General features: G+C 55.8%; 1 protein-coding gene across 1 annotated transcript; it reads right to left on the bottom strand.

Moving 5' to 3' along the window:
* Positions 1-6,468: 6,468 nt before the first annotated feature.
* Positions 6,469-15,910, bottom strand: SAMD10 (sterile alpha motif domain containing 10). The gene is given in 6 exon segments (XM_017833174.1): positions 6,469-7,915; positions 8,179-8,319; positions 9,649-9,817; positions 13,253-13,446; positions 15,765-15,871; positions 15,873-15,910. Coding segments are annotated over 6 exon segments (714 nt in total). The 3' UTR covers positions 6,469-7,850.
* Between the last annotated feature and the right edge of the window lie 1,041 nt (positions 15,911-16,951).

Raw genomic sequence — 16,951 nt, 5'->3', positions numbered from 1 at the left:
TAGCCCTCTTGGAATGGTGAATACACTCCCAAGGTTCAGATCATCCCATTATTGGGTAACCTCCAGAAATCAGGAAACCACGTGGATTGGGGTTTCCTGGTTGTTTGTTTTTTTTTTTTTTTTATTCAGACCTAACTCTTTGAATCATTGAAAGGCAGGAAAAAAATCTGCTCTTCTGAATGCAGATCCTCACAGGATGTTGGGACCTGGAGGCAGGTAAAGACACCTGGCCAAAAATGAGAAAAAAACACCCTCTTACAGGAAAGGCAGGAAAAAATCTGATTTTCTGAATGCAGATCCTCACAGGATGTTGGGACCTGGAGGCAGGAATGTGCCCCTTGCCCAGAGTGGGACAGGCTGATGGGGTATTTACACTTCAAAAAGTAACTTTAAAGCACATATTATAATCATAGAATCATGAAATGGTTAAGGTTGGAAGGGACCTTAAAGACCATCTAGTTCCACTCCCCCTGCCTTTGGCAGGGACACCCTCCACTATCCCAGGTTGCTCCAAGTTCCCTCCAACCTGGCCTTGAACACTTTCAGGGATGGTGCAGCCACAGCTTCTCTGGGCAACCTGTGCCAGTGTGTGACCCACAGGCTGCAGCAGCACCTTTCAGACCCTTAACATTGTTAAAATAATACAGATGCTGTGTCTGCAGAGCCTCTTCCACATTTCCCTGCTTTAGAGACCTCCCAAAAACTCCCACTAGCTGCTGTGCACGTGGGACTGTGCAGAGCCAGCAGCAGCATCTCCACTGTCCGGGTGGTGGGATGCTCAGTGCATGGGACTGGGAGCACTGGGAGCCCAGACTTCAGCCCATGTCTGCTGAGCCTCGTGCACCAGACACAGAGACAGGTGAGGGAAAGGGAACAACCACAGTGCCCAGATCCGGATGGAAGACTCGTCCAGCCTCCCCTCCAACATTCCCTGTCTCCCAGGGCTTTATCCTGGGATAAAGGATCGCAGCCATCTGCTCCATCCCCTTTATCCTTGGAGTGGCGGGGGGGGGGACAAAGCCCCTTGGAGCAGCCACATGCTCACACATCCTCAGGATGGGCTGTGCAGAGGCTGGTCCGGCTGAAGCAGAGCTATTCCTGAACAAAGAGGGAATCACAGCTGGTTTGTGCGGCAGCATCCGGGCCAGCCCCAGCCTCCTCCCGCACGCTGCTCCGCAGCCTGGGCCGCTGATTGGAAACCGGAGCCCGCCATCACTCCGACAGCCGGGAATTATGCTGATGGCTTTTTTTATTATTTTTTTCCACCCCTCCCTGTGCTTGAATGCACTCAGCAAATACAAGCGAAAGAGGAGAAAAAAAAAGCGAGAGAAAATCCAAACAGATTTAATTTTGGACACGGTGAGAAAGGAAATTGTTGCAGTGTGAAGAGGGAAGGTTCAGGGGGAAAATGCTCCTGTCTCAAGGAGGAATGAAGCTCTCAGGGGTCCTGAGGCTGCAGTTTATGATTTACAAGGTCATATTGACATGGGGGGTAACTGGTCATATCGACCCACAGGGTCCCACTTGGACCCCTCCCAATCCAGGAGGGCAGGTCTCTGGGGCAGCCACAGCACCATGGAGGGCAGGAGGGAATGCAGGGATGCGGGACAGGACTGGTGATGAAGCTCTGTGGCTTCACCAAATCCTCCTTAGTTTTAGAAAATGCATCCTCTGATGGGAAGCGAAGTGGCTCAGTTTGGGTGAGGGGTGTGAAGGTTTTTCCTGGAGCCCCCCACTAACAGCCTGGGCAAACGTGCTGCCTGGGAATGTTTTATCAAAACCAAACCCCAAATCTGGCCTTCCAAAAAAGACTCAAGTGAAACACTGTGAGTGTTCAACTTTGTTTTGCAGCAAAGCTACTGGTGCATCCGGGCTGGGGCACAGCTCTGGTCAACCCAAATGATACTAATTTTGGAATTAATAATTTATCTCAGAACTGTTACTTGCTGCTTGCTGCCTGTGCTCTAGTGGGTCATCCTTGGGAGCTCCTCCAGAAGCTCTCTCCTGTTTACTCCAACCTTTCCAGCCCCATGTCCTGTGCTGGGCTGTCCCATGTGCCACCGACCCCAGTGTGAACTGCCAAGGACCTGTTCTGACCCTGCCCAGGTGCTGCCAGCACCTGGCACTGCCACAAACCTGGCTCTGTCCTTGTGAAAATGGCAGCACCACATCTGGATCTGCACCTACCCCCTCCATCTTTGTCCCAGTGAAGCCACAGCACCACAGCCATACCCACACCCACCTCTCTCCATCCTTCCCTTCTCCATGTCATGTCCATTGACCCTGGGGGTGTTTCTGGCTCTGGGAAGGAAGAGCTCCCAGAGGGCAGCCAGCAGCTGAGAACGAGGACCAAAAATGAAGGAAGTAATATAGGGGAACTAAATGAAATAAAGCAATTATCCCTGCTCTGATACTTTCTAATTAAGGGAACTGTCACCCTTATTAAGAGGCCATTAATTCATTGTCATAAGTCACCACCAGAGTGCAAGTACCAAAAACATGCCTAGGCCGTGGGGAGTGGAGCAGCATGCCCTCCTTCCCATGCTGTTGGCTCCAGCAGCAGTGAGAGATGCTCCTTGAGGCCGTGGGGCTGCTCATGGCTTTCTGCAGGCAGTGGCTGTGCCCACACCCTGGGCTGTGCTTTGGGAAGTTGGAATTTGCCTTGTGGTGCTCAGCCTGTCCTGGATGAGCACATCCATCTCCACCTGCATCCCTGTGACTGCACACTCTGCCCTGCGCAGTCCAAGTGCATTTGTCTAAAGGATGTAGTGACTTCTCAGTAGAGATCAGCTCTTGGCCACTCTGGGAAGACCAAACTCCCAAAGAATTCCTAAATTATCCCCAACCATGTGGTCAAGGCCGGTGTTTTCCCCAGCACCACCTCCTGCTAACAGCCAGCTCTGTCTTGGCAGCCTCTCATTACGTATTCTGCATGGAGGGCCCCACATCAGCTTAATTAACAAGGTAAGAAAAACGGGACCTTTGAGGAAATCTTAATTATATTATCCATCTCACCCTGAGTGGCACCTGATCCATCCCAACACTGTTCTCAAGTTCATTAGCAATGAATCAAGATTGATTAGTCCTGGATGTGCAGTAAGGACATGCTGGGGCAGAAGACTTCTGCTGCTGTCGCTGTGAGACCCTGCACATCCACAAGCCCTGTCTTGTCCTCCAGCACCAGGCAGCGGGATGGGGATCAGGGCTATGGGATGAGGCAGACAGAGGTTTGCCAGTGCTGGGATGAGGCTGCTGGAGCAGCCCAGGAGCAGCTGTTTCACTGTGCCCCTTGCAGGAGCTGGCATCTCACACCTCCCAGGGTTACTCTGATTTAGACCAGCACTCGGGCAGCCCTGCCAGGCTGCTGCTCACTTCCAGGGATGGGGCATCCGCAGATTCTCTGGGCAATCTGTGCCAGGGCCTCACCAGTCTCACAGGCAAGAATTTCTTTCTAATATCCAATCTAACTGTGCCCTCTGCCAGTCTGAAGCCATTCCCCCTTGTCCTGTTACTCCATGCTCCTGTCCAAAGTCCCTCTCCAGCTCCCTTGGAGCCTCTTTAGGCACTGGAAGGTGCTCATAGGTCACGCCGGAGCCTTTTCTTCTCCAGGCTGAACAACCCCCTCTCTCTCAGCCTGCATCCATAGCAAAGGTGCTCCAGCCCTTGAGAACCTTTGTGTCCCTGTTTGAGACTTGCTCCAACCGCTCCACGTCCTTCTGATGTTGAGGGCCCCAGGGCTGCAGGCAGCACTGCATGTGGGGCCCCCCCAGACCACAGCAGAGGGTGAGAAACCTCCCTCACCCTGCTGCCCACACTGCTGGGGATGCACCCCAGAGTTGGCTTTCTGGGCTGCCAGCACATGTTTCACTCTCACATCAAGCTTCCCATCCAGTGATTTGGGGTGGTTTGTAATCCTCCCTGGGCACCTGATGGGATGACAGGGTCCTAATTAGATTGAGCAAGCAATCCACTGGGGACAGGATTCCGATTTAAACTGGCTCCAGCTCAGCAGAGCCAGTGGCAGGAGCTGACACCCCCCTGCTCAGCACACTGTGTCCTCTCACCCCGTGCAGCCACAGACAGCGCAGGCTCCTTCAGCACCGGGCATGAATTTCAGTGTCAGAGGAATGGGGAACGTTTCCTGCATCAGAGCTGCAATCAGCAGCATTTCAGAGCTGGAGGTGTCTGCATCATCAAGCCGGGCTCAGTAATTACTCAGACAAATTTGCATACATTTTCTATGGGCATCTCTGCTGGCTTTTTTATTTTCTGCTTGAAAACCTTGCTGGAATCTGCAAACCGCCTCTACCACTGGGAATGGATTGCTGGATTGTTCTTTTGTAAGACAGGAAGATGCTGAACATTATCCTTGATGCCAGCAATGCATTGTCCTGATTATTGCAAAAAATGTCCACCAAAAAAAAGTGGTAAAAAAGTTTATCAGAGACAGGAGTCACGTGCTCTGTGAGTGGCTATTGCCTGACCCTGTGCCCCAGTGCTGCTGCCTGTATCCTCCTGCCTGCTGCAGGGGGCTGACTGATACTTGCTAGTGTTTTCTGTTTGCTTTAATTGTTGTCTGGTTTTAATATTGCATGAATCCACGCCCAATTCATCTGTGTTTCATTGTCTGGCTCTGTTTGTTTTGGGGCAGTGCCTGGAATACCACTGGCAGATAAGAGCTGGACAAGTAGAAGGTATTTTTCTTGCTCAGCAGAAGCTGAGAAGTGACCGAGCTGTGCCTCGGTCCGAGAACCTGAGCATCCATCTCCCTCCAGTTCCCAGGGTTCTGGTGCAGCACCCCCCAGGTTCTTGCCCGTGGGGAGGACTGTGCTGCCTTGGATCCACCACGCAGATGGATTTGTGCTGTGCGCCCAGAGCTACCAAAGGCAAAGCTGTGTCAGGGCTGCTCCACATGAATCCTGCTTCCCTGGGCAGAGTCCTGGGTGCCCCTCGAGCAAGCCAAGGGGATTAGATGGCACCAGACACTGGCCCAGAATGAGAGCAGTGCTCCAGAGCCAGCCTGGAAGGATGTTCTGCTCTCACCACCGCCATCCTCGCAGAGCAGGGGACTGGGGGCAGGACAGCATCCTCCTGCCTGTCTTGTGAGTATTGTTTCACCTGGCTCCTCCAGCCCCATCCTTCCCTGGTGGGTCTCAGAGGGACACCCCAGCAGGGCTGTACTTGGAGTTCCATCCAAGTGCACCAGTGGTGTTTCTGCTTTCTTCTGTGTCTCCTTTCTTCCATGTGGAGAAGGAGCTGGAGGGAGCCAGAGCACAGCCCAGCAGAGGTGAACATGACACATGGGGGCACCACAGCAAAGGGCAGTTGGGCTTTGGGGCAGGACCTGGGCAGGGACTCTGCCTTTCCCAGAGGGTCCGGGGCAGCCCCAGCACTGCTCTGTGTGCCACAGCTGCATTAAGAGCCAAATCTCCACCAGTTTACTGCACGAGCCCAGCTGGAGCCTGGAGAAGCCATTTCTCCCTGTGCAGCTCCGAAGCTCTGGAGAGAAGCTCAGTATCTCCCTCTAACGATGCGCAGACACCCGGCAGCCGTCCTTCGCTCTCTGGGGTGCTCGACATTCCAGCCACACCGCAGCCCCCTGTGCCCCCCCACCACTCCCACTGCCCCCCCAGCACTCACCGCCAGGGCAAAAACAAACCCTGCAGGGGGGAGATAGGCTTTTTCCTGTCTTTTCTTTCCTATTCGTAAAATTCAATAAATTCTCCCAGCTCTGTTGATCATGAGTCTCTAGTGAGGTGAGAAGAGCCAATTTTGCTGCATATTTGAAAAGGTCAGTACGGGCAGAGTAAAAAATTCCAATTTCCGTGTCCTGGGGTGCTGGGAGCTGCACACAGGAAAGCCCTGGAGCTGGTTCCCTGCTGATGGAGCCGGGGGTCACAGACCCCCGACCCCCAGAGAAGAGACATGTCAGTCATGTGGTCTGGGTTGCTCTGCTGTGAGCACCAACTAGATTATGCCTTCCAGGAGAAAATTTGGATTTTGGATATCTGCAGGCTTTGCCTTCAGACCAGCACCAAACCTCTGCTCTGAGGGTGACAGATGTGTGTGGAAAATTTCACTGGCAGTGCTGGTGCTGTTGGGATCACTCAGCTGCAGGAGAGAGAACCCCTGTGCTTGGATCTAAGTACCATTTGGTGAATCTGTTATCCAAAGCAAAATGGTTTGAGAACCAGATTTTTTTTCTGTGATATTTCCATCACCTGAACCTTGTACAATTCCTCTGGGGTTTCAGTGCAGTCACCGCAGCCAGAGCCCAGGGATGCTCCATGCATCCTGCGTCCTGCACTGCCCCACCATATCCCTCCCTCACAGCAGAACCTATGATCCCAAATTCCTCCACTGTCCCCATTTAGCCACATGCCAGCAAAGATGAGAAGCTTCTTACTTCTCAATTTTTCTGTGGAGCTGCGGAGGAAATAAATGGTGGCCAACCCCCAGGCTGAGGCTCGTTCCCACAGGACTGTCATCAGGACCCCTGTCGTACATGGAGGTGCTTGTCCCAGGGGATTTAGGGCTGTAGACATTTCCTGAGCATACCCAGGAAGGGCTGAAGGGACCAAACTCACGGCGCAAGTTCAGACGTGGGAAAAGTTGGAAAAGCAGTGAGTTAAAATAACAGTCTCTAATTTATTACCAGCAGAGGAGCAGGTGGGTGGGTGCCTGGCTGGGAGGCACTGTGACCTGCCTCCACATCCCAGTGCTCCAGGGACTTTGGGGTGCTGCTCTTTTTGGACCCCCATGATCCACAGCCCTGCCCTCATCACTGGAGGAGGACCGTGGGGAGGTGACAGCATCCACCCCACCCCCAGATCCTATTTTACACATGGGTGTTCCTTACCTGCCCACATGAGCAGCCTGTGGCTCTGGACAGGGCGGTTTAGTGGATGGAGGGGTATAACAGCAAACACCTTCACCTTCTTGATGGTGAAGGTCATCAGGAAGGCGCCTGGGTTTGGTGGCACCATCACCAGCCCCTGGGCAGGAGGTCAGGATGAGCACCTGCCAATGCCTGGTGGAGCAGAGCTCTTCAGAGCTGGTGGGAGCACAGAGAGGAGCAGGGCTGGGCATCAGTGTTGGGGGTACCTGGCACCCAGTAATCCCCCATCTCACCCGGGGCAGCACCCACACAACCCGGCAGCATCCACGTCTGCTCCCACTGGCCCCTGCATGGCCTCCCCCCTCTGCCCACGGATGAAGGACGATCTCCTGGCACAGCTCCCTCCAGGCCACAGCGCCCTCCCAGCGCATCCATCCTGCCTTTACTTCCAGATTTTCCAGCTCTGATGACTCAGCTCCATTTTTAACTCACCAAGTGGAGCTGGGTGCTGGGGTCTTGGCCCTGCTTTGAATTTTTTTGGCTGGTTGGATCATCTTATTTGCTGCTGATAACGTCACCTCCTCGGACGCTGGAAGACAGCCCAGTCTGATGAGAAAACTAAAACTCTCTAAATAAGCTCCGAGGCACGGATACAAGTTGCCGAGTGCTGGGATATTGCCCATGTGCATAATGCTTCAGTGTCCTGCACGTGGCTCTGAGCTGTCCCAGGAATCACCATGTTCCCTTTCCCCACAGCACTGAGCCATGCCTGTTGCCATCTCCTTTTTTCCATCTCTTTCCCTGTGAACCATCAGGCTCAGGTGGGTGAAAGTTCGTCATCTGTCCCGGCAGCTGCTTGGCTAATTTTCCTCCAGCCAAGAGCCATGTCTGCCGGAAGAAACATTCCATCCCTGCACAGGAATGTATTCCTTTAAAAGAAAAAGAAGGAAGAAGCAGGAGAGGAGCCCCAGAGTGTCTGGGAAGCTGTCTCTTCATATTCCAAGCGTGTGGCTCAGGTCTCGTATCGGCGGTGCACAGCCCATCCCAGCGGAGCTCGGTTCACAGTGTTGGTGCAATCTGCCAAACAGACGGATCAGCTAGGAGACATTTCCAAAAGAAGCTGGAACAAGGTGGGAGAGGAAGGAATAAACAGCCTGCAGGGTGGCACATCCCAGCTCACCCACTGCCAGCCCCGGAGAACCTCGTCCCTTCCACGCAAAACGGCACTGACGAATTTTGGGCTCTGTGTGGCAGCCTGGCCCTGCGCACCACGACTCATCCCTTCTCACCACAGTCCAGCCCTGGAGCCTCCCCCTACCCGGCCCCCCCGCCCGCCCTACCTTGGCTCAGCAGCTGCAGGTTCCGGACCTCCTCGCGCACCTGGAGCTGCAGGACCTGCTGCAGGACCTCCTGCCGCTGCGCCTCCAGCGCGATCCCCATGCGCTGCAGCTTCTCCCCGTTCAGCCGCAGCAGCGCCCGGCCTGCAAACACGGAACCGCTTGGTGCCCGCCAGCGGCTCTGTGGGGGACCCCAGGAAAGGGGAGCCCATCAGCAGGCAGGGATGAAAGAAATCCTCAAGTGCTCTTTCACTGCTCACGGGGATGGGGAAGGGCATGGAGAGACAGGACAAGGGAGAATGGCTTCACACTGACAGCGGGCAGGGTTAGATGGGATATTGGTAAGAAATTCTTTACTGTGAGCATGGTGAGGCACTGACACAGGTTGTCCAGACTAGCTGTGGCTGCCCCATTCCTGGAAGTGCTCAAGGCTGGGTTGGACAGGGCTTGGAGCAACCTGGTCTAGCAGAAGGTGTCCCTGCCCATGGCAGGGGGTTGGAACAAAATGAGTTTTAAGGTCCCTTTCAACTCAAACCATTCTGTGGGGCTGTGATTCGTGGCTTCACTTTCAGAGAGTGCCAGGGGACAGCTCCATGCCCCCAGTCTCCGACAGGTACTGCCACCACAATCGTGTAACCCACCCCTGCAGGCAGCAGCTTTCCATTTCTCTGCTCCACCTCCCACATGAGGAGATGTTTTTTGAGTGCAGGGTCCCCACAAGGGCTGGCCATCCCGGGGGAATGGGGGTGCCCATCACAATGCATTAGCACTCCAGTCCCTGCCGAGCCACTCTCCTCCAGTCTGGGGGCTATTAGACAAGGGATTTAAAACCAGCTTTTGTCCTTGCTTCCCAGCGTACACGCACTAATGCTGCCTTTGTTACCCAGGCAAGGGCTGGCTGAGCTCTTGCATTAGGGCTGTGCATCCCTCCCGGGCAGCTCCGGTGCTCCCCTCCCTGCCGCTGTCCCCTGGGCCTGGCAGAGCTCTGCCCTCTAACACAGAGGTCAAAGCCACTGTCCTCAGGGAGCAAAGAGGAGGGAGCAGGTCTGAGAAGTGGGTCATCTCCAAGGACTTTCTTGGGAGTTGGATTCAGACCTGGACAAAGGCATCTGCAACTTGGACTCTTACTGGGCAGAGCTTTTCCTCTTCTGCAAAAATTTTCAATATTTAAAAAACTATAAAAATATTATTATATTAATGTAGGTGAGGAGAAGAGACTTCTCTGTCTTATAAACCAATTTATCCTCCTTTTAAACAACTTCCAGCAAATCCTGGAGCTCACGCCAGTGGCAGATGCCTCCTGCCCAGCCCGGATCAGTGTCCCTGTATCCCCTGCTCTCATGCTGGCTGCATCTCGTGGGGAGAAATGGGCAGAATATCCATCTTCTGAACCATGAACCTCCAAACAGCCATTTCCCAGGAGCATGTTCTAATGGAAATTAGTCCAGCTGAGAAGTGAAGGACACACCGTACCTGTGATGGCGTGGTGGGAGAAAGCCTCAACGTAGATGAGATAGTTGTGTGGGCAGTGTTTCTTCAGCCATTTGCACACATCCTGCTGGGTCCAGAGCACCACCGGCTTGACCAGGCTGCCCAGCGTGGGGCTGGTGTGGTAGATGCCATAGTGGTCACAGCCACGGCCCTGAGGGGAGTGTGAGGGAAGGGGGTTAGTGGGATTCAACACTGCGAGGAGGAAAATGGCTGTCAGTCCATGGGGATGGGGAAGAGGCTGGTTGGCTGCGTAGGATTGTGGTGATGCTGGCAGACTTCAGTTCTGCGCCCTCTGGAGTCTCTGGGATCACCCTGACATTGCAGTGTCAGAGGAACCAGTGAGGGAGGTGATGGGAGGGAGGATGGGAGGTTGAGTTGGGGTCCTACCCTATATAGACTCCACATCTGAAATTCCCCAGCCCTCCTGCTGCAGACAAGAGACTCAGTCCAGCTCCCCTACACATCTCCCAGCCCAAGAGAGCATTGTACAGGGTCAGGAGATGTCCTGGGGGGTCCCCAGGGTCCCCTCCTCACCAGGCAGAGAAAGGCACTTGCTGGCAGCTCTCAGTGGAGATGGAGCCAGTGGGGTTCTGGGGGACAGCAGGAACTGGTGCAAAGCCATCCCCAGCAGATGTTGGTACTGGTGCAAATTCATGCCCACCAGAAATCCCCGGGAAAGCAGCCAGCAGCCAGCTGGTACCCTGAACAGGAGGGACTCTCCCTTTCTCTCCATCTCAACCCCCTCCAGTCCTGAACTGATCAGCCACAATGAGGTCCTGCAGCCTCTCAGGTGTCTAAAGCTGCTTCTGAACCCCACAGCCCATTCTTGAGGTGCTGCCCTGTCCGGAGACACCTGGGATAAAGCAGGGTCACAGTTCTCAGCACACCAGCATGGCCACTCTCCACCTCCCGCAGAGCTCTGCCACGCACAGTAACGAGTGATACCCACAGGGAGACAAGGCTTGTCTGACAGCATCCCTAAATCCCACCTTCCCTGCCTTCCTCCAGCTGCCTGTTGCAGTGGCCAGTCTCATTGTGAGCCACTCAGTCTCACCCTGAGCCACAAAGTAGCTCCGTTTCCTCTCCCACATCACAGCTGCTCTGGCCTCGTGAGGTCATTGCAGCCTGGATTTGTCTTGTACAGAGCAACCCAATCGTCTTGAGCTGTAACTGCACAGGGAAACAAGCCTGCTTCTCCCAGGGAATCCTCAAGGTTGTTTGGGAAATCGGTCTGGAGGATGCAGGAATCTCCTCTTCCCTGGTTTTAGCACCCAGGAAAGATTGGTGAGCTCTCTGCTGCTGGTGATGCTGAGACTCCATCCTGGAGCAGCACCAGCAAACATCGCTGATCCAAAGCATCTCCTTGTGCCCAACTGCAGGGACTGTCCTGGGCTGGATCATGGGCAAGTGGGTGTAGAAAAGGGGTCCCTGCTGCCCACATCACAAAGGGAGGGCTCACTCATGCCCAGGACACGGCAGGGGCAGGGCAGGAGCAGCAGTTGATGCAGGGACACACCGGCACGGGAAAGGTTGTCAGTGCGTATGCCAACATCGACCTCTGTGTGAGAACACTGGCTAATTAAGCATGTCTAATAGAGGAGCAGGGATAATTAGTGCAACAGGGACTCCAGACATCCCGCAGTTACTGAAACTAATGACACGTTCCTGAGAGATGCCGGAGAGGAGGCAGTGGAGGGCAGTGGAGGGCAGTGGAGGGTTTGGGATGTGTTCCCTGCCCCGTGCCAGGCATTACTTCCACTGAGGAGCCCGGCCAGCCTGGTCGAGCTGCTGCTTGTGCCCAGGGATGCGTTTGGGCTTGGAAAGGTGCTTTTCCTCAAGCAGAGCTTGCTGGGAACATTCAAGCAAGAGGGAAGAAGGCAAAGTTGGGAGGCTGTACATTAATAACCAAGGAGTCCGTCTCCAAAGCAGATGGAAAAATGCGATAGACAGTGCACACAATTCGGTTTCCTAACCAAACCCTCACCTTTGAGGGAGACCCCGGCAGCTGCCCGGCTCTCCCAGACGCATCCCGGGAGTCGCCTGCCTGCGGGAGCAGCCCCAGCCCGCGCCGGCTGCGCGGCTCCTTCACACTCGGCTGAGCGCGCCGGAGAGCGTGCCGTGGGGAGGAGGAGGAGGCGGCGATTCGCTCTGGATTCACTAACGAGTAATGATGAGAAGCGGAGGGGCTGGGGGGAATAACAACCAGCTTCCCGGGAGCTTACTGCGAGCTTCCCACAGCTATTATCCAACTAACCCTCTGAGGCATGGGGGAAGAGGTGACAAACAACTGGCAATTTCCCTGGGCACGCACACGGCTGCACGCGCTTCGCTCATCAGACACAGCCCTGCGCCGGGGACCATCCCGGCATCCCTAAATCCTGTGCTGTCTGCTTGGGGCTCATCCTCCCCTCCCATGGAGGGTCCCCAAGGGAGTCCTGCACTCCCCAGAGGGGCAGGGAAGGTGTAAAGGATCATGGGTTCGTTTTCCAGCCGGCTGAGCTGCGCTGTCTCTCTGATAAACTCTCAAGCCATGAATATCGAGCACCGGTGTGGAGGAGAGCAGCCAAGAGGGCTGGGAGGCTGCTCTGGCGGGGAGGCAGGAGGTGGCTGAGGAAGCCGGGGGGGCTGGAAGCCATTCCTGGGATCTGCAAGGAACAATTTGCATCACCTCCTTTTGCTCGGGCATGTTTCCTTGCTTACAGCAAATTAAAAACCTTTCTCTCCCTAAATCCGTCTGGTCGGCACACAGAAGTGGAGGAGGGAGAGCCATGATGAGCACAGCTGGCAGCTGGAGGGCAGCTGGAGGGCGGCTGGAGTGTCCCCCTGCAGGAGCCACCTGGGCATCTGGAGGTGATGGGGACAGTGCCACCAGCACATGGGACATTGTATCCATTGCAGGGTCCCTGCTGCCCTCTGATCCCAAACCAGCTGGGCCCATGCAATGAAAAACCATTTCCATGTTGGGGGCTGGAAGCCTGGCAGTTGGATTTTCCCCATTTTCTTTTTAGCAGTCACTGGCTGGATGTGCTGCCTCTAAACACCACTCCAGGGTGTTATGGGGGGGGCTGGAAAGCACCAGGAGCCACATGCAGGGAAGATGCTCCTTCCTGTGGCTGTGCAGCAGTGAATGGATGGAAGCCTTTGGCTCACAGCCTCCTTAATACAATGAAGTTCCAAAGTTTAGGAGGACAATGGCCCAAACATGGCTAGGAGACATACACAAACGCTCAGGCATTTTAAGGCATTATAAAGAATTTGGTTCTGGCACATTTACTGCAAAATTAAGTCCCAGCTACAGCTGTGGGGAGGAGGTGATGCACAGAGGGGAGGTGACACACAGAGGGGAGGTGACACACAGAGCTCACCCCAGCACAGCCCTCAGCCTGATGACCATACTTAAATTATTATATTTATGTATATTACTATAATCAAATGCCCGATAATCACAAGGGCTTTCAGCAAAGTGGGATCTGAAGGCCTGATCCCGCAGGGAAAGAGGAGATGCTCCTGCGGGCAAGTCGCTGGGCCGGAGGACGCGAGGAGCTGAGTTCCCCTTGGCACGCCCGGGGTGGGATCCCGGCGGTACCTGCGAGCCCTCGGTGCCCGGCTGGCGCAGGAGTTTGACGGTGCGGCCGCCGTCGGGGCGCTGGCTCCGGCCGTCGTGCCAGGTGAGGCTGCTGCCCGGGTTCCGCTGCAGGCGGTAGCTGAGGTTTTCGGCCGACACCGTGTGCTCCAGGAGGCTGCGGCAGAAGCTGAAGTGGGCGGTGGCGGCGGCAGCGGCTGCAGAGGGAAGGGGGATGAGAGATGGCCACGGTGACCGTCCACCCCGCGCTCGGGCACCCAAAAATGCCTCTTTCGCCCCACAGGACCTGCTAAACTCAGGCTGTGGCCTCCTCCTCCAAATTCCCCCCATTCCTGCCTTCCTTTCCCATTGCCAGGGAGAAAACCCACCAGCCTAGGAACCCGCCAGCTGGCACCAGGATCCAGCAGGCACCCGACAAGATGTTTGCCCACACAAACCCCTCACAAACGATGCTTGTTTTGACACCCGCCAGCCGAGCAGACGTGGGGCCTGCAGCTGATCCCAACACATGGTTAGAACCTCCTGCTCGTCACTGCCACTCTGCCGGGACAGGAACTGGGAGGGGGCCACTTTCCATGGACCAGACCGAGAGCAAACTGCCACCACTGAGGGAAGGGGAGCAGTGAAACCCACCCTGAGCAGCCCGATGGGAAAGGGGATAGAGGCTGGTCCCCCCAGCACAGAGCATGGGTGCTTGGGGATGGCTACTGGGCACTCCAGGAATGGTCAAACGCGCCAGCCCATCAGTGATGACCACAAAGAGCCATTTACACACAAGTACTTATTGTCCCTTATTCATAGAATATCCTGATTTGGAAGGGACCCACAAGGATCCTCGAAGTCCAATTCCTTCTGTTATAACAAGCTGGAGGTATTGGGGTTGCAATGAGGGTGCAAACCTTTCCTTTGGAGGGGGGTGAAGGGATCTGGCTGCTGTGGGAGGAGGGGTAAGTGGGTATTAGGGGCTCACGCTCTGTCTGCTCCAGATAAAAGCCAGACGGCTTGACATAAGCAGCTCTGATCCGCAGAAGCAAAGACCAGAGCATTCCCCAGCTCACCTGCTCCCACCACGGGGAGCTGGGCAAGTCACAAACCACCTCTGAGAGCAGAGCAGCATCTGAAGGAGATCCACCTTTGGGATAATACACCCTGGGAGAGCAAAAATGCTGGAGAAATGCTGATGCAGCTCATTTTCCTAATTAGTGGGTTTTAAGAGGAAAGAGGTTTCAAAAGGACAGCTCGAGCATACCTTCATGTAAGAGAACAGCTGGCAAAAAAAAGTCAAAATAGAAAAAAAAGAGTTGTCTGTGTGTCCCAGGATACCCAGATCATATCACACAATGTTGCTTCTCAAACACACCGAGTGACAAGCATTGCCATGGGGAAACTGAGGCAGGGAACCTGTCCGATGGCTGGGGAAGCAATTGCATGGAAACCATGCCAAAGCAAGATCCACGAAGAGGCTCGGTGGGGAGCAGAGGCAGGACTGGCAGGGGTGGTCTCTGTGTCTGTCTCAAAGCATGGGGATGTCTCTGATGGCTTCCGAAAGCCCCAGACACCCTGAACCTGGTGGGCGAAGTCTACACCAGGCTGTGCTCCCTCCAGCCAAGGGTGCCCGATGCTCTCTCCGTGCCACTGGCTGTCCTGTCCCCAGCTTCCTGAGCACCCAGACCTGACACAGCCACTCTGGGATACCCCCAAGCTGGAAACCGTCCATCCCACCGGCTGTTGCAGCAGATATGGACACAGCCGGTCTGGAGGGGCTGGTGCCAGAGCTTCTTTTGGCTGTGCCGGGGCTTCCCCAGGACTCGCTGTAGGGAGCAGAGGAAAGGGGGCTCTGGCCATCAGCAGGACCCATATCCATAGGGATCTGTGGAGCATCTGCCTCTAGCAGCAGGACATGGGCATCTCCGCTCCTCCAGCAAACACAGCTAGAGGTGAGAGAGGAGGAGTGAGGAGGTGAGGGAGCAGATGAGAAAGAGGGGTGAAAGACAAAGGGAACAACAAGCCAAGAAGAAAGGCAGGGCAGGGAGCATCGTCGGCAGAGCTCCCCATTGGGGCGGGCAGTGACTGCCCTGGAGCCAGAGGCTCTGGCAGCTCCTTTGGCAGCTCGTCCACAGCCTTGTCTCCCCCAGTCCAGCCCTCGGGTCCCAACTTTCCCATCGCCTGGCAGCATTTGACATGGGTGAGGGTAAGGTGGTGCTGAGCAGGGAGTGTTTTGGAGCAAGGGAAGGATGGGGACAGAGGAGCCTCGTGGCAGGGCAGCCCTGGGCTGGGGACATGCGGGATGACATCCAACACAGGCTTTTCTCTTCTTCCCATGCCCTGCACAGGGAGTAACCACAGCATTTTCAAGAGCACTCAGCCACCCGCCATCCCCTCTGCTCCTCTGCCAAGCCGGAGGCTGTGCCCGCCTGCCAGGGATGTACATGCAGCATCTCCCACCAGACTCACTGACCCTGCCACTCCCCAGCCATGCCCTGCACCCCCCAGCCGCTCCCTGGAGACCCCTCACCTGGCTCGGGTGGTCCCTGCGAGCTGCGGATGGTGGAGACGCAGCAGAGGGATGGCCGGCCCTGCTGCATCTCGGCGGGAGGAGGGATGCGCGTGAGCGCTCGGCACCGCTGTCACGAGTGCGGCTCCATCCCTGCCTCCCCTCATACCTCGTCCACACCTGACTGACTTCCCCGATCGCCTCCCTCCCACTGCCACTGAGCGCTGGCTGCAGGCTCATCCCAGCTCCGGGCAGCCCCGAGCTGGTTTTGAATGGAGGGGGGGGTGAATTATGCCCCCTCCCCACTGCCCCGTGGGCGTTTGATCCGGAGAGATGTTCGGTGCTTTCCTCGCATGCTCCCGCCTAATCCCGCGGCAGGGCCAGCTGGCACTGGGATGGACAGGAAGCCTGAGGGGCTGCTGCAAGAGACACTTGACCCACCGGGCATCAAAGTGCCCTGGGGCTGAGCGGAGCCGTAGCATGAGTATGGCAGCACTGGGGTCACCGGTGGCTTGAGGCATTCGGGATGCAGGAAGAAAAGAAAAGAGGCACTAAGATGAAAAGCAGCCTTCCCGGGAAGGGGCTACAGGGCTCAGTGTGGGCTGCACCTGCTCCCAGCCAAAGCCATCGTGGTTATGGCCATGTTCGGGTCTGGGCAGAAGGGGGGTGCCCGCAGAGGCAGTGTAGGTCAGAGAGCAAAGGCTGTGCTGAACCCTGAAATGGAGCTGCAGGAGTCTCCAGGCTGGATGGGTCCGAGCCAGAGTGGGGAAGGGAGTGCTCAGCTTTGGTTCCCAAACAGCCACTGTGACCCCACTGTTCCAAGTCCCCACGAGCTGGTCCATGGTCCCTGCACCACGTTTGCCAGCCCCCTGCGATGGACACCCCACTGCCTGTTTGCCGCCAGGGAATCACTGCTGGCTCGTTTCCATGGCTCTTTGATCCATTTCGGGCATCTCTCCAGCCTCTCAGGGCAGAATGGGGGGAGGCCAGGTCCGGGTCACCACAAGGGGACCAGCAGTGGCGGGACAGGGTCAGCAGCAGTGGCAGGGACAGACGCCGCTCCCTCCCCTCACCAGGCTGCTCCCGCTCCCGTTCCCTCTCCAGACACTTTTATGGCTAGTGAAACGTGAGCGCTGGAGAGGCTCAGAGCAGCAGCAGCCGCTGCTGGGGAGAGGGAAGGGAAACCTCCTGGGGATGGAGACACCTCG

This window comes from Lepidothrix coronata, unplaced genomic scaffold, assembly GCF_001604755.1.
Source record: "Lepidothrix coronata isolate B3197 unplaced genomic scaffold, Lepidothrix_coronata-1.0 Scaffold212, whole genome shotgun sequence".
Taxonomy (NCBI): domain Eukaryota; kingdom Metazoa; phylum Chordata; class Aves; order Passeriformes; family Pipridae; genus Lepidothrix; species Lepidothrix coronata.
This window is presented reverse-complemented; position numbering and strand designations above follow the sequence as displayed.